The sequence below is a fragment of the Bos indicus genome, chromosome 22, assembly GCF_029378745.1.
Source record: "Bos indicus isolate NIAB-ARS_2022 breed Sahiwal x Tharparkar chromosome 22, NIAB-ARS_B.indTharparkar_mat_pri_1.0, whole genome shotgun sequence".
Classification (NCBI taxonomy): domain Eukaryota; kingdom Metazoa; phylum Chordata; class Mammalia; order Artiodactyla; family Bovidae; genus Bos; species Bos indicus.
In genome coordinates, this window is record NC_091781.1 from 52,976,735 (window position 1) to 53,004,037 (window position 27,303).

The window sequence follows — 27,303 nt, forward strand, 5'->3', positions numbered from 1 at the left end:
GTGAGACAGTTTGTCACACCACCGCATAACAAAACTGGCAGTTTAAGACTTTTTTATTGTGGTAGAAATAGAATATGAGATTTACACTTCTAACAGTTTTTAAGTATACAATAGGGTATTATTATATAAGCACACTATTTAGTACTTACTCATCCTGTATAACAATTCTATGCATGTTGATAAATGGATAAAGAAAACGTCTACACATTCAAGGAATATAATTTAGCCTTAAAAAAGTGGGAAATTCTGCAGTATGCAACAACATGGATGTACTTGGAGGGCATGATGCTAATGAAATAAGTCAGACACAGGAGGACAGGAACTGCATAATTTCACTCGTGTGTGGAATCTAAAATCGTCAGACTCATAGATGAATAGAATGGTGAGTATCAGAGTCTGGGAGAAGAAGTACAGAGGAACTGGTAATCAGAAAGTTCTTAAAAAACAGTATAGTTAAGAGTGTTGATTCATTTTCCAAGTTATAGTTTTTAAAAAATTAATTTGTTTTAATTGGAGGACAATTGCTTTATAATATTGTGGTAGTTTTCAAGTCATAGTTTTTTAAAACAATATTTACATTTCATCATCAAAACAAAATTTAATGCATTCATTAGGATAATACAGATATCTGAAGGTGAAAGCCGCCCCCCCCCCCAACACAACATACACCTCTTTCTGAAGCCTCTAGACATGAAGTAAGAAAGTAAAACCTTAGTAACTTCCAGTTCCCCAGTTGCCAGGTTCCAGGATCCCTGTGTTTCTTGCCTGCATCAGATTGGAGATGCTCTAACACGTAGATATATTCTTAGCTTAGCTCAAGCCAAGACCAAAGTCTTTGCTTGCTTAGGTGAACTTCTCCTACTCCCTGTTAGGAGTTCCCACTGGCCAAAGAGAGGACCCATCTAAGCATCAGTAAAGATGCAGCAAAGCATGAAGCATTCAAATAGGATTAAATCCACGACTTTCTAGACTTCATAATGAGGCAAAAAAGATTTTTGGTACAAAGTCAGAATAAAGACACACAGTTGAGATGGCAGTTGTGGTGTGCGCGCTGTAATCTGAGATTATGTAGATGCTATATCACCATAAGCTAGTAAACCCATAGCTCACAGACCTCCAGCTCCCTGACAATATTTATTTATGTTGAACCAGCAGTCTCCCAAACACACCATGTGCTCCACCAATACCAGAATTGTCTCTATGACTAATACAGTATTTTTAGGCTTGGCATAATAGTATCTTAAAAATGATACTTTACCACAATTTTAGGTTTCAGTTTCCAGCTTTCATTTAATTTTTACTTTACATTGAAATACATGTGTGTGTGTGGTGTGTGTGTGTGTTTGTGTATCTGAACTCTCTGCCTGTGTGCAAAAATGAGTTGCCAGAAGGTAATTTGGAAAACATTTTTTTTCCAGCCTGTCTAGAGTCTTCCTCATCTAGGCCTGCCTGGCCTGGTAATAGACCCTGAGGTCACAGGCTGATGTTTGTTTTTCAGAACAGGCCCCTTCTCTGCTTTGAACACTCACCCCAGTATCCCCACTGATTGTCTTCCCTCCCCCAGGCCCAATAGGGGTTCTTGTTTCACAATTTCCTTCACATTCTCCCCACAGCCACTCTCCTGGACCTCTACAAACCGGCTTTTGGGGTGGGGCAATCCTACAGGCGGAACTGTGGTAAAGGCTGTGGAGAGACAGGTGGGCAAGGGCAGCAAGAAAGCAGGAAAAGCCACAGAGAAACAAAATACTATCAGATCCCTTTAGGGGTTCTGGCGCATCCTTCCTGACTTTTGCTCTTGACCAATTCTGGAAACATTCCTGTGCATCTGGTGTGAGCGTGCTCCTCCACTCCTCATGGAGGAACTCTCTAGAGCCCACTCCTTTCTCATAATCACCACCTCCACCCCTCCCCTTTCCCTTTTTAAACAAAGGCTTTTATTTTTTCATCTCACTAAAGATTATGTGTATTTTATAAACAAACATTTAAAAAAATTTTTGTACAGAGGGATGAGGCCTAAGAAGCATATGTACAATGGGGCAAGGTATTGAATAGATTTCAAATGTAGCTTGTGTGGTTGTCATAGTTAAACTGTAATGAAGCAGAAATGTGTCATGCACTTAGCAGAAGAGGATCATGGGCCTAGCCAAAGCTCCCAGAGAGTTCTTACAGTTCCCTTGCTCGCCACGACCTAGGAGAGCCTCTAAAGTTAAATATGGTAGGAGAGGGTGCTAAGGACCAGTGCTGCTGCCTGGCTGGGCAAGCGAACCCCTTACCTGTGTCCTCGTAAAGGCTTAAACATGCTTATACTTTCCCCTCCTTCCCCTTGGTCCGAACTCTACTCCCCCTCTTTCCATTCACCCTCGCCTGACTCCTCTTCCCAATCTCCAGAGGATTAAAGAGGTTGATAGAATCCGAGAGTAAGCAAAGTGGTGGATGGGCGGGGGGAGGTGGAGGGAAGAGCACAAACACAAGGCAATATGGCATTTTCTAGGAACTGCAATGAGCTCATTGGAGATTCCAAGTCTCTGCCCACAGTTGTTTTGGAATATTCCCTGAGCATGGTGACTCTACAAGAGTAACCTAAGTCTTCATTGATTCACATAATCCTGAAGTTCCTGGGCACTTACTCTAGAAACTTTAGACTCCTCTGTTCTTCAACAAACCCTGGCGGCTTATTATCATATATAGATTGCTATCCCCTTTTGAAAATAACAGGTGAACTTCTACTCTTCTATAAAGCAGCTGAGACTTCCTGTTCCCCAGTAGAATGGGTGTATGTTGAACTCACTCGATCTCCTGTCTCCCCATAGAAAACTGGGCATTGTTTGCAGAGGTGTTTGGCAATATGCTTTCGGAAGAACGTGGAGAGATACCTCCTGAACTTCTCCCCAACAAAGGCGTAGATGATGGGGTTGATGCAGCAGTGGGTCAGCCCCAGGGTCTCTGTCACCTGCATGGCTTGGTCCAGCTGACTGCTGCTCTTACAGTTACTCAAGCCAAAGAATTCCTGGAAGGTGCTCAGGAGAAGGACGATGTTGTAGGGAGCCCAGAAGAGAAAGTAGACAATCATGATCACGAAGATGAGCCTCACAGCCTTGTGCTTCTTCTTCTCATTGCGACACCGGAGCAGGGTTTTTATGATTCCTGAGTAGCAGATGATCATGACAAGCAGTGGCAGCACCAGCCCCAAGATGCTCCTCATAATTGTATGGAAATTCTTCCATCCTAGTGGAAAATAAGGGGCACAGGCATAACCTGAATGTTCTTCGAGGGATTTGATAAAGATGATTCCCGGGAGAGAGGCAAACACAGCCACCACCCAGGTGACCCCACTTGTCACCACCCCAAAGGTGACTGTCCTGGCTTTTAAAGCAAACACAGCATGGACAATAGCCAGGTACCTATCGATTGTCAAAAGGATGATGAAGAAGATTCCACCAAAATAACCAATGTGATACAGCCCTGTGAAAAATTTGCACATCACATTCCCAAAAACCCACTGGTCTGCAGCATAGTGAGCCCAGAACGGCATGGTGAGGAGGAACAGCAGGTCAGAGATGGCCAAGTTAAGCAGGTAGATGTCAGTCATGCTCTTCAGCTTTTTGCAGTTGATTAGGATAAGGACAACCAGCAGGTTGCCCACAAAACCAAAGATGAAGACCAGCGAGTAGAGCGGCGGCAGGAGCTGTGCTTCGATTTGTCCCACGCTGGTCTTTCGGCAGGGTTCACTGTAATCATAGTCATAACTGGTGGTGGGTTCTTCATCATTCCCCTTGACATTTGTTGTAAACAGAGAGTGAGATGTGGGAAGCACATTGTGGCTGAATGTATCATTGCCATCCATCTTCCTCGGTCCTGTAAACAGAGGACAAGATGATGACATACAGCACAATGGCTACAATCCCCAGTCTTAACGAAGGTCCCTGCTCCACTTAAGCAACATCCCAGGCTTTGTCTTTCCTTGGCAGCCATCTCCTTGAAAGTGTGTGTGCTAGTTCACCACTTCCCCTTATTCCTGATCACAGACACCAGTCATCTTTCCACAGCCATTTCCCAACACCTTGGCCTTCCTGCAGAGCCTGACTCTCATTGTAAGGCTGACCGTGCTGGACACTTGCTTTCTCTACTAGGCCTGTGACTCATTACTGGATGATAGTATATAAGGGGACTCCACTAGGGAGCTTCTGGGGATGCTCATAATGAGCCATTATGAGTTGCATTTTCTGTTACTTGCCACCCAAAATGTTCTGAACACTCTCTCAACTTTCTGCCTCCATCATTTTGCCAAAACTTCTCTTGCCAGGATTGCAATGACAGCCCAGTTGTAAACACCCTGGCTTTTAGTTTCATCTTCGTCAAACGTTTGATCCTTCTGATGACCACTTTCATTTAAAACTTTTGGTTTGGAAATTCCCTGGCAGTCCAGCGCTTAGGACTTCATGCTTTCACTGCTGAGGGCCGAGTTAAATCCCTTGTTCGGAAACTATGATCCCACAAGGTGCATAGCACAGCCAAAAAGAAAAAAAAAATTTTAAGTTAAAAAATAAAAAAACCTGTTTGGCTTCCAGTAGGCAATGGCATCCCATTCCAGTACTCTTGCTTGGAAAATCCCATGGGCGGAGGAGCCTGATAGGCTGCAGTCCATGGGGTCGCTAAGAGTCGGATATGACTGAGCGACTTCACTTTCACTTTTCACTTTCATGCATTGGAGAAGGCCATGGCAACCCACTCCAGTGTTCTTGCCTGGAGAATCCCAGGGATGGGAGCCTGGTGGGCTGCTGTCTATGGGGTCACACAGAGTCGGACACGACTGAAGCGACTTAGCAGTAGCAGGCTAGTTCCTGGCCTACCACTTCTTTTTCATATTCTTTGTTGGTGTTTCCTCCCGCTACCTACGCTGTAAGGGTCCCTAGGCACCATCCTTGGCTCCCATTTCTTTACCATTTACCTCTTAACCCTTGTTCCAAAGTTCTTCCTGAGTTGTTTTCAGGTTCTAAGTTTCCTGTAGGCTAATGCTTCCCAAAGCTCTGCCTTCCAGCCCCACCTCAGAGTTGAATTTTCCATTGCCTATTGCATATATCCCCATAGACTTATTTATTTAATCAATATTTAGGAGCCATACTCTATTTTAGACAGAGAGCAAAGTGGGTATCAGATAGGTACCTCGAATTCAACCCACCCCAAACTGAACACCCCTGGAAAGTCGCTTCTGCTTGTGGATTCTTTATCTTGACCAATGTCATGTACTCCATTATTTAAGAAGTAAGATTTGACATTGTCTTGGGTCCACTCTTTTTCAGAAGATTAGGAGCCAGGCCTTTGGAGCTAAACAGACCTAGACTTGAATCCTGCCTCTAGCGTCCCAAGTTGTGTAGCTTGAGGTTAATTACTTCTTCAACTGTCAGTTTCTTTTTGTTTAAAATAATAACCATGCTGAGTTGCTGTGGAAACAAAGACAGTGCAGCATCTAGTACAGAAAAATGCTCTGTATTGTTGCTGTTATTATTATGTTATATGGATTCTGCCTCATAATCACCTCTCAGAGTCATCCCCTCTGCACCTCTTTCAACTGCCACTCTCTTGCCTCCTATGCATCCTGGCTTTGCTGAGCTCTTTTATTTGTTCTTGCCTTTTTCCTCACCATGTTCTGTTTCAATCTGTCTTCTCTGAAACTGAAATTGGATCATGCTCTTCTCAGTTTAAAACTCAAGTGGCCCCATGATTTGTATATGGTAGGGCTTCAAAGGCAATGCCCAGGCTATTCATCATGGCTTTTCTAAGCTCCTTTCTTCTCAGCTTCATCTCTAATCACTTCTCAAATCCCAGATCCTGTGGTCCAGCCATACCCATCTTTTCCCCACTTTTCCCAGGCTCATCATTTCCTTCAGGCTTCAGTGGTTTTGCACATGTTTGCCCCCTTGCCTAAAATGTCTGGTGAGTTCCTGTTCATCCTGCGATGTGTGTGTGTGTGTGCGTGCGCCCGCTCACTCAGTCGTGTCTGACTCTTTTGCGACCCCAGGGACTGTAGCCTGCCAGGCTTCTTTGTCCACAGAATTTTCCAGGCAAGAATACTGCAGTGAGTTGCCATTTCCTACTCCAGGGAATCTTCCCAACCGAGGAATTGAACTTGCATCTCCTGCATTGGCAGGCAGATTCTTTACCACTGTGCCACCTGGGAAGCCCTCTCCCCTTCTCTGTGAACTCCAACCATCCTCCTCTGTCATATCATTCTTACCATCTCAAAACATTGTGCATGCCTTTATGATAAACACATTATCATGTACCCATTGTGTGCTGCTTGAGAGAGAGGACTAGGTTATGTTTCTGTCTTCAGCACTTATGATAGCACCTGGCTAAAGGAGGTACCAGTAATATGTTCATTGAAAAAATACGTAAAACTCATAGTAAGTGTGACAATTAACAACATTAGAATTGTTTTCAAGAATGTTTATTTTTTTCCTGGCAGTGACTGGATTTGTTTTTAATCTGTGTACACGCCTTATTTTTCACTTTCTCTTGTGATTGATACATTTCACAGATTTTGAATTTCACAGCACTGAACTAGATTCTTTAAATGAGCAGAAACTAAATAATACTTCTGGTCAAACTTGAGGAAAAAATGTATCCACCTAAAGAATTAACACTATAGTGATTAATTGACTGTTCATTAGGCTCCATGTGCTATGCTAAATACTCTTCATATGTTAATTAATGTAATCCTTAACAACAGTTTTGTGAGATAAATATACATTTTAAAAGTGAAGGAATAGAAGCATGGATGAATTAAATAATTTTTTTCCCAGACTCACAATGCAAGTAATGGCTGAGCTGGAATTTGAACTGTTGGGCTATTCCATTTCAAAGGCCTTCAAGGGTTTGCATCTTCAGACTCTGAGAACAGAGATGAATGTAGAAGAATGTAGAAGTAACTGATTTTTTGGTTGTTCTTCATGCCTTGAACAGAATGTTTTTGGCATTTAGCCTTAAAATCCACACACTTGCCCATACAAATGTGCTCTACCTATAAATGCACAAGCACAAAAAAACACACATACACGCACATTGCTGCCAGTAAAATAAGCTCCAAGAGGGTAGAGAGCTTTGTTTTTGCAGTGAACTCTTAGTGCCCTAGAATCCAGCCTAGTACATATAAATATCAAATGAGAAGTGAATAATGGAGAACTAGTAGGCTACAAGCTTCTGAGAAACAGAGGGCTCCCCTGTGGGCTAGACTCCCAGGTAATCTAGTGGGAGCTGTTACAACAACTAAAATATTGGGGTTCCTTGCACATAGCCTCTTAGCTGTAACAGGCCCTCTGGGCTGTTCTGTAGTTAGTCTCCTCATCTGTATGGAACAGTGTAGACTGGATCAGTGGTTCTGAAATGCTGGCTTTCAGATTACACAGGAAGCCTGTCAGTCAGAAACACACAGTGCAGACCCTTGTTCTGGTGATTCATATTGGGGATGAACTGCCCCAGCCACTTCCACCGTGTGTTTCCTATGCTTTGTTGTTCACCTGCCTCTCAAGTGCCAGAAACCTTTTTATCATCTACTCCTGTGTCACCTAGCTCCTACCACAGCAGACACGTAGCAAGGAGGCTGAAGAGCACTGGTTTAGGTGTCACTTTCAAGTGTCAAGACACATCAACCAGAATTGATTAAATCTGCCTCTCAGAAAAATGAACCCCTTACTTCAGCCTCTGAATTGAGGTAAGAAGTGTATTTTGGTGCAGGGCCTGTACTATCACATATATGGACTAGAGGGGGAGAAATTCAGGGTAGAAAGTTCCAGCTCTTCACAGTCCTTGGGGGCTGGGAGGGGCAGAATGAGAGGAGCAGTATTTGAGAAGCCTGATTGTCCTACTTTCTTAATTGTCTTCTTTTAGCCCAACCCTCTCCTACCAACTGAGCTCTGATGGAGTTCTCCCTCTGCTTTATGCTTCCTTCCTGCCATTGGGATCTCTCTATCATTCCTGGGACAGATGCCACTCTCCACCCCTTTCTCCTATCTTAATCATCCCCCAAGTTCCTGGGCAATACAGACTCCCAGTCCCTGCATCTAGCATCGAGATGCTTTGAGCCTTTGATTCATAAAGTGATGGAAAAAGCACCCCCAACTCACCGGTAGATGGCTTCTTTTAAGTGGCACTGGTGTGTCAGGCTTCTCAGCAACTGAACCAAACAGATCTGGAGGTAGAAACTTGGCGTGCAGAAGTAGGAAATAAAGTTTCCTGCAGAAAGAGAAGGCGGAGATACAAGGGCAAGTAATGGTAAAGATTTGAAAAAAAGAATGATATAGTTCTTCTTTTCCAGCCAAGAACGATGTACACTAGGTTGAAGTCTCCAGAGTAGAATTAATTTTGAAATCTTGATTATGCAACCTTGAGGGTTTAAATCAGGCACACTCCATGTTTGCTCCTGGGTCTAACGACTCTGGGCTTCTTTATCTTGTGGTTCTCTATATCTGGAAATCTTTCACTCTCTTCTGCCGGTAATGATTTGCATGAAACGAGCACACTAGAATTTCATTTCCTAGAGGATAAATGCTAATGGGGGCTGCTGGTGATGGTGAAGGAAATTAGGTTTTGTTGACCATATGCTCTGATTTCAGTGGCATCAAGAATTTGGGACTTGGTTAGAAAACTTATTTAGACAGAACTTTTTAATGAAAAGGGAATGTTAAATGGTCTCTTCTGTCAGAGATTTCCTTAGTAAGAAGATCCTCAGCTGTTATAGGTTCCAATCTTGAGAAGAAAGTTTTGCTAAAAGAAAACACCATTGATATTTGGCAAAACTAATACAATTATGTAAAGTTTAAAAATAAAATTAAAAAAAAAAAACAAGAAAACACCATTGAGATTTTGGCAAGATAGTAGGTTAGGAAGTACCGTGAGTCAGTTTTCTCACCTAGACAACAGTTTCACTGGCAGAAGCTGTCTAATCCAACTGATTTGGAACTCTGGAGTCTGTTGAGGGTCTTCAACTTTCAGGAGAAGGCTTGGATGACCAATTGCAGTTAACTATGGCCAATTTCAGCTCTTGGCACAGTAACCCCCACCTACTTCCCTACCCCAGGCACTTTGGCAGGCAGTTCTGCATGTGTTCCTAGGGCAGCTTGCACGTAGCTTGCAGAAGCCAAGGTGGGCACAAATTGGGCCCTGACCTTCAAATATCAGGGATCTGTGCTCTGATCACTGATGACTGCTTCTGATCTTAGGAATGCAAACAGAGAAGGGCAGCCATTGTTGTTGTATTCCCCTCATAGCTGTAAGCCCCTCCCTCTCTGGCTGAAGTGACTTTCAGGGTATTTAAAGAGCCAGTGCCCTTTATTTTTCTGTATTTGATTTTTCTATTTTTCCCTTTTTGGGAGTCACACATTAAAAACTGGGACCTTCAAAAATAGCTGCATTTCCAGGGAAAATTAAAAAGGGACTGCACTCGTAGCTCAGTTGGAAAGAATCTGCCTGAAAGGCAGGAGACCCAGGTTCGATTCCTGGGTTGGGAAGATCCCCTGGAGAAGGAAATGGCAACCCACTCCAGTATTCTTGCCTGGAGAATTCCATGGACAGAGGAGCCTGGCAGGCTACAGTCCTTGCGGTTGTAAGAGTTGGACACGACTCAGCGCCTAAACCACCACCACATATTCAGGGAAGAGCACAGGCTCTGAAAAGACCTGAGAAGACCTTAAGTTCACAGGCTGATCCTTGGCATAGAGAGAGGTTACAGCAATCAAAACAAAAACAAACCAAGAACAATTGTAAAAAAAAAAAAAAAGCAAAACACTTACATTACCATGTGTAAAATAAATAGCCAAGAGGAAATTTGCTGTATGGCTAAGAAAGTCACACAGGGGTTCTTGTATTAACCTACAGGAGTGGGATGGGGAGGGAGTTGGGAAGGAAGTTCAAAAGGGAGGGGATTTATGTATACCTATGGCTGATTCAGGTTGAGGTTTGACAGAAAACAACAAAATTCTGTAAAGCAATTATCCTTCAATTAAAAAAAAAAAAATCCTGAGAAGGGGAGAATCTGATTTCCAGAATTACCATGTTGTTAGGTTCAAATGTCCAATTTCAGCCAAAAAAAAAAAAAAATCACAAAATATGTAAGGAAACAGAAAAGTATGTCCATTCAAAGGGAAATAATAAACAAAGAGAAACTGTTCCTGAAAAAGATGTGATGGTAGATCTATTAGATAAAGACTTAAAGAGTCTCAAAGACTTAAAAGGAGACATGGAGAGAATCCAGAAAACTATGTATGATCAAAAAGCAAATATCAGTTAAGAGATGGAAAATCTAAAAAGAAGCCAAAAAGAAATTCTGGAGCTGAAAAATACAATAACTGATATGAAAAATTCACTAAAGGGATTCAGAGGTAGATTCAAGCAGGCAAGAGAAAGAATCAACAAACTTGGAAGTTATTGGGTCTGCAGAACAGAAAGAAAAGATTGAAGAAAAGTGAGCAGAGCTTAAGGGACTTGTGGGTGTCCCAGGATAAAAGAGAGAGAGAAAAGGGCAGAGAGTATATTTGAAGAAATAATGTGTGAAAACTTGCCAGTTTTAAAGGAAGACATGAATATAAGCATCCAAAAACTCAGTGAACTCCTAGTAGGATTAAGTTCAAAGAGACCCACTCCAGGACACATTATAATCAAACTTTCAAAAGACAAAGACACAGAAAGCAGCAGGAGAAAAACAAATGATCACAAACAGGGGATTCTCAATAAGATGATAAGCAGATTTCTCATCAGAAACTTAAATGGCCAGAAAGCAGTGGACCCATATATTCAAACTGCTAAAAGAAAAAAAGCTGTAAACTTGTTTTTCTTAAAACCAGCAAAACTATACTTCAGGAGTGAGGGAGAAATTAGGACATTCACAGATAAAAGAGTTTTTGTATGTTGTTGAAGTTAAGCTGGTACAAATTGAAATTAGAATGTTATAACTTTGGGATGTTAAATGTGACCCTCATGGTAACTACAAAGAAAATAGCTATAGAATATATACAAAAGAAAATAAAAAGCAATAAACATTCCATTTCAAAAAAATCAACTAAGCACAAAAGACAGTAATGCAGGAAATGAAGGACAAAAAAGTTCTAAGCCATATTGAAAACAAATAGCAGAATGACAGAATGTCATTCCTTGTAAGTAATTACTTGAAATGTAAGTGGATTAAATCCTCCAACCAAAAGATAAAGAATGATAGAATGAATTAACAAAGCAAAGCAAAAATATGACCTAATTAAATACCATCAATAAGAGACTCACTTTAAAAGACACAAAGAGATTGACAGTGAAGGACAGAGAAATATGTTCCATGGAGCTATTACCAAGAGAGCAGAGGTGGTTATGCTAATATCAGACAAGATAGACATGAAGTTCAAAAAAGTTTACAAGGGATCATGAAGAAGGACACTACATAGTAATAAAAGGCTCAGTACAGCAAGAAGGTATAATTATAAACACTTACACCTCATAACAGATCATCAAAATATATGAAGCAAAAACTGACAGAACTGAAGAAGTAATAATCACTGGAGACTTTAATAACCCGCTCCTAGTAATGGGAAAAAAAGTCATACAGAAGTAAGGAAATAGAAAACTCGAATACCACAATAAACCAATGAGATTTTAACAGATGTATATGTACAACTCTGCCAAACAACAGCAGCATACAGTGTACTTCCCAAAAGCACATGGGAAATTTTCCAGGATAGGCCATGTAGAAACAAGGATCTCAGATAGCCTTGGCAAGTTTCTAAGCTTTATTTTCCCCAGCTATGAATTAGGAATAATAAGGTGTCTGGGGTCTCTGAGGTGTAAATAAACGTAAAGCAACTAGTACAATACCTGGCGCATAGTAGGCTCTCAATAAATAGTAGTGAAGAATAATAACAGTAAAACACTCAGGGAAGTTCAGGTGTCCTTTCTAGAGTTCAATAAGTTGTGACCATGTATCCTGCATACATGGTCAAAAGACCTGTTTTTCGTACTAAGCAAAGGGGCCTCAGGTTGTTCCTCTAAGAAACAATTCTTTGCTTGAACAGGAATGGGGAAAGTTCCCCCAGATCTCCTAATGTGGTTTTTCCTGAGATATCAATAACAAAACAGGTCATATTCACCCCACTGATACTGTATCCACTTCCACTTATGATATCTTGCAACTAGTTCCTTTGAGTCAGCCTGGAATGGGGAAGGTCAAGACCCAGAAATTTGGCTATTGCTGATTAGGACCACTCTACATTTCTGCCTTCACACAAGCATCATTGACTCCAGGTCTGTCATTTTATAAACAGAGAGATGCTCAGAGGTAAGTAGTGGTAGAGCCTGAATTCAAATCTTTGCCTTATCTCTAGCGCAGGGAACATATGACACAGTTGGCTGACATCTTGAAGACTTTATAAGGATAAGTATATGTACATAGGCATTGACAGGATTAAAAGAACCAGCAAGGGTGTTGAGGTGCCCAGAGATGCTAGCAAAAGTGGGAACTGTTACCCCTGTGCTTGAAGAGTCAAAAGAATAAACAGTATTACCTAAGTCCTACTGAGAGCTGAAAGTTGAAGGATACAGGCACTACTAGAACTGCAGCCAAGCAGGAAACCTTCTGTTCCCACTCTGATCTCCTGCAGCACATCCCAGTAATTTTGGGTTAAACCCAATGAGAAGAAGGTGCAGTAGGGAGTCTAGGTGATGTAGCACAGGACATCAGCTTTCCAGGGCTCAGAGTGGATCTGGGGAAGAATAGCAAATAGCCACACTGCTATCAAGTCAAATTTTTTTCTTTTCTTTTCACAGGGTCCATGTAGATAGTCGGAAAATTGGGAACCAAAGTTAGTACACCTTAGAATTCTTTATGCACGTAGAAAGAGTTACAAAAGATACTTCTCCTTGAGTTTGAGAACCACACCCCCCACCCCCCGCCCACGTCCATCTACCTGTTGGCACTGGGTTCATGGTTTCTGAAATTCTCAGGACTGGCAAAAGGAGTATGACCTTGGAGTAAGTCTGGAGTATGACCAGACTTAGAGGAAAACATGTCGCCAGACTTCTGTCTCCGGTGTGACTGCTGACCAAGCAGGGTCACATAGAAGACATGGCTGTGATCATCTCAAGGTGACCTGGGCCAGGGTTGAGGAGGTGATCAATTCTTCTGTAAACCAATGAAATAGAGTTCATGCTCCCTGAATGAAGAGGGAAGAACCAGACCAACAACACTGGCCATGGAAAGTTTTAAGATTCTTGATTATTCATAATCTGAAGATCAACAGCTGAGTTGAGGGTTAGACTATTGAAGCTGAAAGTTAGATTTATTCCAAGAACCTCTCTGCCCCTCCGTGGGTGGCAGTACTCAATTAAAACATGGGGAAAAGCATGCTAGAGAGAACGGCTGCTGGAGCAAGGAGATAGGAGAGGTTTGTCAACACCCTGAGGTGCTTTGAGGATGTCCCCTTGACATTGTCAGTTGGATTTATTCAGTTAACACCTTTAGAAGGTTAAACTCTTGCCATTTTTTTTTTTCAACAGCGATGCTTTTGGTTGATTGTGGTTTCTATGGTTTGCCTGCTTCCTGTGACCTACTAAAATAGATTAGTGAGTTCTAGGATTTTACATCTTCAGTTCAGTTTTGGTTAAAAACAATAATCTAGACTAATACCCATCAAAGAAGCACAGTTTTATGTTCCTTCATGTTCTGGTCATGTCTTTATGATAAAAATTGTACGAACTATTTCCATTGTTTTTGTTCCAAGTGACAAAGTAATACAACAGGGCACATAGTCTAAGCAGAAAAGCCCAGAAACAACACATGATTTTTGGAAAGGAAAAGTGTCAAGTAACACTCAGAGGTGAGACTTGAATTTCTCCTTCTTTTTTAACCCTCCAAGTTCAATAGCATCTCCAAGTAAACCAAGAACAGACTAGAATATATGATGAAGAATAGAAATAAAAACGCCATCAAAATGGCAATTTGAGTCTGTATTAACTTAGAGTGTAAAGGTAGCAGATTGATGTTTCCATACCTTTAGGCCAAATAAACCTTGGGGAAATAGTGTGAGGTCAGGATCTTTAATACATTCACTTGCTGTCAAGTGACTTAAGTTGATATCACTTGAACCATATAGTAGGGAGATAATGGGGTGTTTTTCCATAGCTCAGATGCTTCAGACTACTCTGTGACTAGAATCAGATCTCAGTCTGGATGCCTCAGAGGTGGCCTGCTCTGGGGAGGAAATCTTGGCTGAGAATTGGTCAGAACAGAGTACTTAGAAGACATTTTCAGCTACCTCCCAGGACATGACAGAAGTGGGTTGGGGGCTGGTTCTGGGGAATGAGAAGCTAGAAGTCGCTCTCACCACCATTACCTGCCCCCCACCCCAAGGCATGATGAGTAGGAGGAAGATGGAACGAAGAATCTACAGGATGAGGTTTCATACATAAAATTAGGGACCATAGGTCCACCTCTGACATCATCTACTATTTGAGTGTGGCTTCTGAGGTGTCCTAGGGTAGAACACGATGTTATACCCAGCTGCAGGAAACCAAGATCATGTTCTTTGCAGGCACAGGTGGCATGAAAAGAAACCCACAAAGCTGGTATGGCAGATTCTGATTGGAGGACATGAATGAGGACTCATCCTGGGCTGCTGAGTGGGCAGTGGCTGATGGAAGATAGTGGATCAAGGGGCCTAGTGGAAATATATACCTATCATTGTGACTAGTTGGAAATATATACCTATCAATGCTTTCAACCTGCTTTCAGCCTGTATATGTAGACATATACGTGTGTGTGCTACTTCAGTTGTGTCTGACTCCTTACAACCTTGTGGACTATAGCCCACCACGGGATTCTTCAGGCAGTATTACTGAAATTGGTTGCCGTGCACTCCTCCAGTGGACTTCCTGACTCAGGGATCAAGCCCGCATCTCTTTTATGTCTCCTGCATTGGCAGTTGGGCTCATTACCACTAGTGCCATCTGGGAAGCCCCAGACATATACATATGTGTGTGCTAAGTTGTTTCAGTCATGTCTGACTCTTTGTGACCCTTTAGACTGTAGCCTGCCAGAGACTCCTCTGTCCATGGCATTCTCCAGGCAAGAATACTGGAGTGGGTTGCCATGCCCTCCTCCAGGGGATCTTCCTGACCCAGGGATCAAGTCCACATCTCACGTCTCCTGCACTGTCAGGCAGCTTCTTTACCACTAGTGCCACCCAGAAAGCCCCATATACACATGCATATGTCTCTCTCTTTCTCTCTCTCTCCCTCTTTCTCTATATATATATCATGTTGAAAACAAAAGCTTGTTCTTTGAAAAGATCAACAAAGTTGACAGACCTTTAGCTACACTGATTAAGAAAGAAAAGATATAAATAATATCAGATGAAAGTACTTATTCTACCAAATTTACAGAGATAAAAAAGGATTATAAGAGAACACTATGAGCAATGTCCACCAATAAATAACCTAGATAAACTGGAAAAATTCCTAGAAGCACATAAATTATCCAAGACTGACTCAGAAGAAATAGAAAATCTGAAAAGATCTATTAAAAATTAAAGAGATTGAATCAGAAATCAACTGAAAGCATTCAGGACCAGGTGGCTTCACTGGTGATTTCTACCAAACATTTAAAGAAAAATTAACATCTGTCTTTTCAAACTCTTCCTAAAAAAGGAAGAGGAGGGAACATTTCCTAATTGATTCTTTGTAACCAGTGTTACCCTGAGATCAAAGCCAGACAGAGACCAGTATCTCTTATGAATACAGTGCAAAACTAACAGCAAAATACTAGCAAACTAAATTCAACAGCACATTGAAAAGATCATACTCTATGGCCAACTGGAATTTATCCAAAGAATGTAAGCATGATTCAGTAAAAGAAAATCAACCATTGTAATACATAACATTAACAGAATGAGAGAAAAAAATATAATCACCTCAGTTAACACAGAAAAAGCATTTGGCAAAATTAAATGCCTGTTCATAGCAAAAACACTAAAAAAATTAGAAATACGAGGAAACTTCCTCAATGTGATAAAAGTCATATGTGAAACCTCATAGTTGGTATCATACGCAAAGACCAAAAGCTTTCTCTCTAAGATCAAGACAAGAACACTCACTTTTTCCACTGCTGATCAGCATTGTACTGGAAGTTCTAGCCAGAGCAATCTGGCAAGAAAAGGAAATAAAAGTCATCCAAGTTGGGAAGAAAGCAATAAAACTATCTCTCTTCACAGATGACATGATCCTACATATAGAAAACCCCAAAGAAGTCACAAAAAAGCTCTGCTAGAGCTAATAAACTGGAGAAGGCAGTGGCACCCCACTCCAGTACTCTTGCCTGGCAAATCCCATGGACGGAGGAGCCTGGTAGGCTGCAGTCCATGGGGTCACTAGGGGTCGGACACGACTGAGCGAGTTCACTTTCACTTTTCACTTTCCTGCATTGGAGAAGGAAATGGCAACCCACTCCAATGTTCTTGCCTGGAGAATCCCACGGACGGGGGAGCCTGGTGGGCTGCCGTCTATGGGGTCACACAGAGTTGGGCACGACTGAAAGGACTTAGCAGAGCTAATAAACACATTTAGCAAAGTTGCAGGAAACAAAATCAGGGCACAAAAAATCAGTTATGTTTTTATATGCCAGCAATGAACAATCTGAAAAGCAAATTAAGAAAACTATTTGACTTATAATGGCATGAAAAAGAATAAAATACCTAGGAATAAATATAACTATAGAGGTTAAACGGAGAAGGCAATGGCACCCCACTCCAGTACTCTTGCCTGGAAAATCCCATGGACAGAGGAGCCTGTTAGGCTGCAATCCATGGGGTCGCTAAGAGTCAGACACGACTGAGCGACTTCACTTTCACTTTTCACTTTCATGCATTGGAGAAGGAAATGGCAACCCACTCCAGTGTTCTTGCCTGGAGAATCCCAGGGACGGGGGAGCCTGGTGGACTGCTGTCTATGGGGTCGCACAGAGTTGGACACGACTGAAGTGACTTAGCAGTAGCAGCAGCATAGAGGTTAAAGACTTGTATACCCTAACTATAAAACACTGAAAGAAATTAAAGAAGACTTGAATAAATGGAAGGACAGCACATGTCAATGGATTAGAAGACTTAAATTGTTGAGACCGCAGTATTGCCCAAAGCTATCTAAAGATTTAATGCAATCCCTATCAAAATTCCAGTGGCCTTTTGTAGAAATGGAAAAACTGATCCTCAAATACATGGAAGTTTCAAGGGATACCAAATAGTCAAAACAATTGAAATGATGATAGCACCAGCAGAGCAACTTTGGAGAATTTCAGCTTTCCAATTTCATAACTTACTGCAGTGCTGTAGTAATTAGTGCCAGTTTATCCTGGCATAAGGATAAACATGTAGATAAACAGATTATAATTGAGAGAGTCCAGGAATAAATTTCACCCCCTTCTTTTCATGCCTTCAGGCTTTCCCAGCATCAGGGTCTTTTCCAATAAGTCATCTCTTTGCATCAGGTGACCAAAGTATTGGAGCTTCAGCTTCAGCATTAGTCCTTCCAATGAATGTTCAGGATTGATTTCCTTTAGGATCAACTGATTTCATCTCCTTTCAGTCCAAGGGATTCTCAAGAGTCTTGATTGACTAATACAATGTGCAATAAGGATCTAATTTTTGTCCTGTATGCTAATTAACTGTATCATGAATAGTCCATTTTCCCTGATTAAAAAATATTTATTGGAGTATTATTGCTTTACAATGTTGTATTAGTTTCTGCTGTACAGGAAGGTAAATCAGCTATCAGATCAGATCAGATCAGTCACTCAGTCATGTCCGACTCTGCAACCCCATGAATCACAGCACGCCAGGCCTCCATGTCCATCACCAACTCCCGGAGTTCACTGAGACTCACGTCTATCGAGTCAGTGATGCCATCCAGCCATCTCATCCTCTGTCGTCCCCTTCTCCTCCTGCCCGCAATCCCTCCCAGCATCAGAGTCTTTTTCAGTGAGTCAACTCTTCGCATGAGGTGGCCAAAGTACTGGAGTTTCAGCTTTAGCATCATTCCTTCCAAAGAACACCCAGGGCTGATCTTCAGAATGGACTGGTTGGATCTCCTTGCAGTCCAAGGGACTCTCAAGAGTCTTCTCCAACACCACAGTTCAAAAGCATCAATTCTTCGGCGCTCAGCCTTCTTCACAGTCCAACTCTCACATCCATACATGACCACAGGAAAAACCATAGCCTTGACTAGACAAACCTTTGTTGGCAAAGTAATATCTCTGCTTTTGAATATGCTATCTAGGTTGGTCATAACTTCCCTTCCAAGGAGTAATTGTCTTCTAATTTCATGGCTGCAGTCACCATCTGCAGTGATTTTGGAGCCCAGAAAAATAAAGTCTGACACTGTTTCCACTGTTTCCACATCTATTTCCCATGAAGTGATGGGACCGGATGCCATGATCTTCGTTTTCTGAATGTTGAGCTTTAAGCCAACTTTTTCACTGTCCACTTTCACTTTCATCAAGAGGCTTTTGAGTTCCTCTTCACTTTCTGCCATAAGGGTGGTGTCATCTGCATATCTGAGGTTATTGATATTTCTCCCAGCAATCTTGATTCCAGCTTGTGTTTCCTCCAGTCCAGCGTTTCTCATGATGTACTCTGCATATAAGTTAAATAAACAGGGTGACAATATACAGCCTTGACGAACTCCTTTTCCTATTTGGAACCAGTCTGTTGTTCCATGTCCAGTTCTAACTGTTGCTTCCTGACCTGCATACAAATTTCTCAAGAGGCAGATCAGGTGGTCTGGTATTCCCATCTCTTTCAGAATTTCCCACAGTTTATTGTGATCCACACAGTCAAAGGCTTTGGCATAGTCAATAAAGCAGAAATAGATGTTTTGTGGAACTCTCTTGCTTTTTCCATGATCCAGCAGATGTTGGCAACTTGATCTCTGGTTCCTCTGCCCTTTCTAAAACCAGCTTGAACATCAGGAAGTTCACGGTTCACGTATTGCTGAAGCCTGGCTTGGAGAATTTTGAGCATTACTTTACTAGCGTGTGAGATGAGTGCAATGGTGCGGTAGTTTGATCATTCTTTGGCATTGCCTTTCTTTGGGATTGGAATGAAAACTGACCTTTTCCAGTGCTGTGGCCACTGCTGAGTTTTCCAAATTTGCTGGCATATTGAGTGCAGCACTTTCACAGCATCATCTTTGAGGATTTGGAATAGCTCAGCTGGAATTCCATCACCTCCACTAGCTTTGTTTGTAGTGATGCTTTCTAAGGCCCACTTGACTTCACATTCCAGGATGTCTGGCTCTAGGTCAGTGATCACACTATCGTGATTATCTGGGTCATGAAGATCTTTTTTGTACAGTTCTTCAGTGTATTCTTGCCACCTCTTCTTAATATCTTCTGCTTCTGTTAGGTCTATACTATTTCTGTCCTTATCAAGCCCATCTTTGCATGAAATGTTCCTTTAGTATCTCTGATTTTCTTGAAGAGATCCCTAGTCTTTCCCATTTTGTTGTTTTCCTCTATTTCTTTGCATTGATCGCTGAAGAAGGCTTTCTTATCTCTTCTTGCTATTCCTTGGAACTCTGCATTCACATGTTCATATCTTTCCTTTTCTCCTTTGCTTTTCACTTCTCTTCTTTTTACAGCTATTTGTAAGGCCTCCCCAGACAGCCGTTTTGCTTTTTTGCATTTCTTTTCTATGGGAATGGTCTTGATCCCTGTCTCCTGTACAATGTCACGAACCTCCGTCCATAGTTCATCAGGCACTCTATCTATCAGATCTAGGCCCTTAAATCTATTTCTCACTTCCACTGTATAATCATAAGGGATTTTATTTAGGTCATACCTGAATGGTCTAGTGGTTTTCCCTACTTTCTTCAATTAAGTCTGAATTTGGCAATAAGGAGTTCATGGTCTCAGCCACAGTCAGCTCCTGGTCTTGTTTTTGTTGACTGTACAGAGCTTCTCCATCTTTGGCTGCAAAGAATATAATCAGTCTGATTTCAGTGTTGACCATCTGGTGATGTCCATGTATAGAGTCTTCTCTTGTGTTGTTGGAAGAGGGTGTTTGTTATGACTAGTGCATTTTCTTGGCAAAACTCTATTAGTCTTTGCCCTGCTTCATTCCGTATTCCAAGGCCAAATTTGCCTGTTACTCCAGGTGTTTCTTGACTTCATACTTTTGCATTCCAGTCCCCTATAATGAAAAGGACATCTTTTTTGGGTGTTAGTTCTAAAAGGTCTTGTAGGTCTTCATAGAACCATTCAACTTCAGCTTCTTCAGCGTTAGTGGTTGGGGCATAGACTTGGATTACTGTGATATTGAATGGTTTGCCTTGGAAACGAACAGAGATCATTCTGTAGTTACATATACATATATTTTCACTTTTTTGGATTTCCTTTCCATTTAGGTCACCACAGAACACTGAATAGGGTTCCCTGAGCTAGACAGTAGGTCCATACTGATTTTTTAAAAGCAGTTTTATTGAGATGTAATTCACAAACCATAAAATCTACCCATTTAATGTATGAATTTAATGTTTTGTTTTAGCATATTCAGAGTCCTGCAGCCATCACCGTAAGCTAATTTTAAAATATTTTCATCACCCCAAAAGAAACCCTGTACCATTGTCAGTCACTCTGCATTGCCTCTCCCAGTCTCTGTCCCCCTGCCATGCCAGATCTAGGCAAACACTGTTCTACTTCTGTCTCTATGGAATTGTCTCTTCTGGACATTTCATGTGAATGGAATCATACAGTATGTGGTTTTTCATGACTATTTTCTTTTGCATAGCATACTGTTTTCAAGCTTTATCTATGTCATAGCATGTATTATTACATCTTTCCTTTTGTGGCTGAATAGTATTGTATAGATAAGCCACATTTTATTTATCCACTCATTAGTTGACATATTTGAGTTGCTTCTACTTTTTGGCTATTATGAATAAAGCTCATTTGAACATTTGTATACAAGTTTTTTTGTGGATATATATTTTCATTTCTCTTGGATGTATACCTAGGGGTTGGGTTGCTGGCTCATATAGTAAGTGTATGTTTAAGTTTTTGAGAAACTGCCAGGTTGGTTTCAAAGCTGCTGCTGTATATTTTACATTACTACCGGCTATGTATTAGAGTTTCAATTTCTCCACATCTTGCTGGCGATAGTTGTTATCTGTGTTTTTTATTGTAACCACCCTGGTGTGAATTGGTATCACATTGTGGTTCTGATTTGCATTTCTCCAGTAGATAATGATATTGAGCATCTTTTCATGTGCTTATTGGCCATTTTTGTATATTCTTTGGAGGAATATCTGTTCATGTCCTTGGCCCACATTTTGTCGGGGTTATTTATCTTTTCAGTTACTGAGTTGTAGTCATTCTTTGTGTATTCTGGATATGTCTCTTATTAGATATGCTGTGTGTAAATATATTCTCCCATTTTGTTAGTTGTGTTTTCACTTTCTTGATGATATCATCTGCAGCACAAATGTTCTTTTAATTTTGAAGTTCAGTTTATCTACTCTTTCTTATGTTCTTAGTGCTTTTGGTGTCATATCTAAGAAACCACTCTAACCTAATGTCATAAAGATTTACTCCTGTTTTCTCCTAGGAGTTTAATCATTTTAGGTGTTACATTTAGTTATATGATTCATCTTGAATTAATTTTTGCATATGATATGAGATAGTCATTCGAATTTGTTTGTTTTTTGAGGGGATGAGATTTGTAGATTGTCCCATTGCTGGCACAGCCCTGGGTAATGAAGCATCCGTAGTCTCACTGGACCCTCACGCCCAGTTGGCTTCAGGTTGGGACTCAGGTTCATTCTTTTGCATGTGGCTATTCAGTTATCCTTTTCATACTGTTCGTGGGGTTCTCAAGGCAAGAATACTGAAATGGCTTGCCATTCCCTTCTCCAGTGGACCACATTCTGTCAGATCTCTCCACCATGACCCGCCCATCTTGGGTTGCCCCACGGGCATGGCTTAGTTTCACTGAGTTAGACAAGGCTGTGGTCCTAGTGTGATTAGATTGACTAGTTTTCTGTGGGTATGGTTTCAGGGTGTCTGCCCTCTGATGCCCTCTTGCAACACCTACCATCTTACTTGGGTTTCTCTTACCTTGGGTATGGGGTATCTCTTCACGGCTGCTCCAGCAAAGTGCAGCCGCTGCTCCTTACCTTGGACGAGGGGTATCTCCTCACTGCCGCCCCTCCTGACCTTCAATGTGGGATAGCGCCTCTAGGCCCTCCTGCACCCACGCAGCCACCGCTCCTTGCACGTGGGGTTGGTCCTCCCAGCCGCCGCCCCAGAACTGTACAAAAAAGATCTTCATGACCCAGATAATCACGATGGTGTGATCACTCACCTAGAGCCAGACATCCTGGAATGTAAAGTCCAGTGGGCCTTAGAAAGCATCACTATGAACAAAGTTAGTGGAGGTAATGGAATTCCAGTTGAGCTATTTCAGATCCTGAAAGATGATGCTGTGAAAGTGCGGTACTCAATATGCCAGCAAATTTGGAAAACTCAGCAGTGGCCACAGCACTGGAAAAGGTCAGTTTTCGTTCCAATCCCAAAGAAAGGCAATGCCAAAGAATGCTCAAACTACCGCACAATTGCACTCATCTCACACACTAGTAAATTACTGCTCAAAATTCTCCAAGCCAGGCTTCAGCAATACGTGAACCATGAACTTCCTGATGTTCAAGCTGGTTTTAGAAAAGGCAGAGGAACCAGAGATCAAATTGCCAACATCCGCTGGATCATAGAAAAAGCAAGAGAGTTCCAGAAAAACATCTATTTCTGCTTTATTGACTATGCCAAAACCTTTGACTGTGTGGATCACAATAAACTGTGGAAAATTCTGAAAGAGATGGGAATACCAGACCACCTGATCTGCCTCTTGAGAAATCTGTATGCAGGTCAGGAAGCAACAGTTAGAACTGGACATGGAACAACAGACTGGTTCCAAATAGGAAAAGGAGTACGTCAAGGCTGTATATTGTCACCCTGCTTATTTAACTTATATGCAGAGTACATCATGAGAAACGCTGGACTGGAGGAAACACAAGCTGGAATCAAGATTGCTGGGAGAAATATCAATAACCTCAGATATGCAGATGACACCACCCTTATGGCAGAAAGTGAAGAGGAACTCAAAAGCCTCTTGATGAAAGTGAAAGCGGACAGTGAAAAAGTTGGCTTAAAGCTCAACATTCAGAAAACGAAGATCATGGCATCCAGTCCCATCACTTCATGGGAAATAGATGTGGAAACAGTGGAAACAGTGTCAGACTTTATATTTTTGGGCTCCAAAATCACTGCAGATGGTGACTGCAGCCATGAAATTAAAAGACGCTTACTCCTTGGAAGGAAAGTTATGACCAACCTAGATAGCATATTCAAAAGCAGAGATAATACTTTGGCAACAAAGGTCCGTCTAGTCAAGGCTATGGTTTTTCCTGTGGTCATGAATGGATGTGAGAGTTGGACTGTGAAGAAGGCTGAGTGCCAAAGAATTGATGCTTTTGCACTGTGGTGTTGGAGAAGACTCTTGAGAGTCCCTTGGACTGCCAGGAGATCCAGCCAGTCCATTCTAAAGGAGATCAGCCCTGGGATTTCTTTGGAGGGAATGATGCTGAAGCTGAAACTCCAGTACTTTGGCCACCTCATGCGAAGAGCTGACTCATTGGAAAAGACTCTGATGCTGGGAGGGGTTGGGGGCAGGAGGAGAAGGGGACGACAGAGGATGAGATGGCTGGATGGCATCACTGACTCGATGGACATGAGCCTGAGTGAACTCTGGAAGTTGGTGATGGACAGGGAGGCCTGGCGTGCTGCGATTCATGTGGTCGCAAGGAGTCAGACACGACTGAGCGACTGAACTGAACTGATTCAGTTATCCCAGCAGCATTTGTTGAAAAGACTATTCTTTCCCCTACTGAATGATCTTGGCACCCTTGTTGAAAATCAGTTGACTATAAATATAAAGTTTTACTTCTGGACTCTCAGTTCCATTCCATGGGGCTTCCGTGGTGGCTGAGACACTGAAGAATCTATCTGCAATGCAAGAGACCCAGGTCCACCCCTGGGTCAGGAAGATCCCCTGGAGAAGGACATGGTAACCCACTCCAGTATTCTTGCCTGGAGAATTCCATGGACAGGGGAGCCTGGTGGGCTACAGTCCATGGGGTTGCCAACAGTAGGATATGACTGAGTGACTAACACTTCACTATACCATTTATCCATTGTCTTGATAACTGAAGCATTGTAGTAAGTTTTGAAGTCAACAAGTATGAATCTTCCATCCATATTTACTCTTCTTTTAAAGATTCTTTTAACTATTCTGGGTCCCTTGCATTTCCATATCAATTTTATGTTCAATGTATCAACTTCTGCAAAAACCAGCTGAAATTACATAGGGATTGAGTTGAATCTGTAGATCCATTTGGGGAATATTGCCATCTTAACATACTGAGGTTTATTATTACCTCTGTTTTTGCCACCCCACTGTCTCTAGTACAAAACTGCTATCCTCTAGGTCACTTGGTGGTCTAAAATGACCCAGCCATCTTGCCTATATTCAGACAGCAGAAAAGAGCAAGAGAGGAAGGAAAAAAAAAAGGAACTCATCTCTTTGCATCTAAGTGTAAGGTTTGCAGAAGCTGTACACAGCACTTCTGTTCACTTCTCATTGGCCAAAATTCCATGATTCTTAGTAGCAAGGGAAGCTGAGAAAAGTCATCTTTTGACTGGCTATAGTTGCCTTGTCTAGGATTTTGTTACTAAGTAAGATAGAATTACTAAGAAAGAAGAGCTATTAGAAGGCAACCAGTAGTCTCTGTCAGAGTTAGACATTTAGATGTATTTCTACCTCCTCCCCCATTGTTCTATCAGGCATGGTAGAACCTTGTCATCTGACTTAAGACCCTCTTAAGACAAACAATCCTCTGACTTTAAGCTATAGGTATTGAATGTCTTTATTACCATTTTGTTTCTTTACAAATTGTGGAACTTTACTTCTGAAAGAACATTTGGTCTTCTCCTTTTATGCTTGTCTTTCCCTCTCCAGCTATTTTGTGTTTGTCTTTGTCTAGTTCCCTAAGCCAGAACCAGACTCTGCGTGTTGGCCCAAACTGCCTGCCCTGTGAGGATATTGGAGCTGTAACAACAGGTGATGTGATTCATGCTCTTTTTCCAAGTGATTTCTGAGTCCTCTTGCCTCCATAGGCCTGCTGCCTTGTATACATTGTGCACCTGGGGAAGAGCGGGCTACAGCGGCCAGCCTTTGTTCAAGAGTTGTGGAAACTCATCCTACCTTTGATTTTGAGACTCAACATGGCTCCCATCTCCATCTCATGCATGTCTTAATAATAGAAAGAACACAACCAAAGAAGAAGTTACTAACCCATGGATGAGAAATCAGTGTTTTCAAGGAACTGAAAGAAGACCAGTATGGCCAGAGCACAATCAGTCTGATGGAGTGTGTGTGAATGTTTTTTGGGTTAGAAGTAACCAGACTGTTGTTCAGTCGCCCAGTCGTGCCTGACTCTGTGACCTCATGGACTGCAGCTTGCCAGGCCTCCCTGTCCCTCACCATCTTCTGAAGTTTGCCCAAGTCCATTGTGTCGGTGATGCCATCCAGCCACCTCATCCTCTGATGCCCTCTTCTCCTTCTACCCTAAGTCTTGCCCAGCACCAGGGACTTTTCCAGTGAATCAGCTGTTCACATCAGCTGACCAAAATACTGGAGCTTCAGCTTCAGCATCAGTCCTTCCAGTGTGTATTCAGGGTTGATTTCCCTTGAGATTGACTGGTTTGATCTCTTTTCTGTCCAAGGGACTTTCAGGAGTCTTCTCTAGCACCACAGTGTGAAGGCATGAAGTCTTCAGCACTCTGCCTTCTTTACAGTCCAGCTCTCACAACTGTGTGTGACCACTGGGAGACCATAACCTTGACTATAACCAGACTGTACAATGCTATATTAAGGAGTTTAAGTATAATATGCTACGTCACTTCAGTCGTGTCCGACTCTGTGCGACCCCATAGATGGAAGCCCACCAGGCTCCCCTGTCCCTGGGATTCTCCAGGCAAGAACACTGGAGTGGGTTGCCATTTCCTTCTCCAATGCATGAAAGTGAAAGTGAAGTCGCTCAGTCGTGTCCGACTCTTAGCGACCCCATGGGTTGCAGCCTAACAGGCTCCTCCTTGGGATTTTCCAAGCAAGAGTACTGGAGTGGGGTGCCATTGCCTTCTCCGTTAAGTATAATATAAAGTAGTAAAGGCTTTGGATCAGGAGCATATAGAAGGGAAATGAGAAATTGCATTTTCCCGAATCCCTCACCTTGTATGGATTTCACATGGCTTCCCTTCTCTGTGTGGTTAGAGGTCTCCAATGAGGAGAACGTGCCTATGCTTGGAAGGCAGAAGGGCAGAAAGGCCATTATTCTCAGAACTTTGTGGCAGCCAGATACAAGGATTTTTCAGACTTCTCTCTCATATCTTGCTTTACTGTAAAGAGAACCAGCAATTATACTATTCATGAAATATTATCATAGGGCATCATTTTATTACTCGAAATAGGGACTAGCTGGGGCTTTTCATAATATTTTATTATCTTTTTCTGTAAGCTCATTAACTTGGCCAATATTTAGCTGGCTTCGGGTGGATGAGCATTGCAATGTGTAATGATTAGCCCTTCATTTCAGTTCAGTTCAGTCGCTCAGTCGTGTCCAACTCTTTGCGACCCCATGAATCACAGCACGCCAGGCCTCCCTGTCCATCACCAACTCCCGGAGTTCACTCAAACTCACATCCATCGAGTCGGTGATGCCATCCAGCTATCTCATCCTCTGTCGTCCCCTTCTCCTCCTGCCCCCAATCCCTCCCAGCATTAGAGTTTTTTCCAATGAGTCAACTCTTCACATCAGGTGGCCAAAGTACTGGACTTTCAGCTTTAGCATCATTCCTTCCAAAGAACACCCAGGGCTGATCTCCTTTAGAATGGACTGGTTGGATTTCCTTGTAGTCCAAGGGACTCTCAAGAGTCTTCTCCAACACCACCAAAACCATCAATTCTTCAGCGCTCAGCCTTCTTCACAGTCCAACTGTCACATCCATACATGACCACAGGAAAAACCAAAGCCTTGACTAGACGGACCTTTGTTTGCAAAGTAATCTCTCTGCTTTTCAATATGCTATCTAGGTTAACCCTTAGAATGTCCCTATAAATTGTCCTCAGTGTTTGTTAATGACTTTGCACTGATCTTTATTATTTACTCTTTAGATCC

The 27,303-nt window shown here is 42.1% G+C and overlaps 1 protein-coding gene and 1 long non-coding RNA gene across 3 annotated transcripts in view; one reads left to right on the forward strand and one right to left on the reverse strand.

Annotated features, from left to right (window-relative positions):
- Positions 1 to 27,303, forward strand: part of LOC139178651 (uncharacterized) — a 191,665-nt gene that overhangs the window by 48,714 nt on the left and 115,648 nt on the right. The window lies entirely within an intron of this gene.
- Positions 1,797 to 9,245, reverse strand: CCR2 (C-C motif chemokine receptor 2). Of its 2 annotated transcripts, none has more exons than XM_070776804.1 (3): positions 8,909 to 9,245; positions 8,124 to 8,232; positions 1,797 to 3,855 (listed from the first exon to the last, which is right to left on the reverse strand). In XM_070776804.1, the coding sequence occupies exon 3, from the start codon at positions 3,842 to 3,844 to the stop codon at positions 2,732 to 2,734; it is 1,113 nt and encodes a 370-aa protein (XP_070632905.1). In that variant the 5' UTR covers positions 3,845 to 3,855; positions 8,124 to 8,232; positions 8,909 to 9,245; the 3' UTR covers positions 1,797 to 2,731. The 2 variants fall into 2 exon arrangements, with proteins under 2 accessions (XP_070632905.1, XP_070632906.1); XM_070776805.1 differs by lacking the exon at positions 8,909 to 9,245 and adding an exon at positions 6,810 to 6,891 and having other exon boundaries at positions 8,124 to 8,874.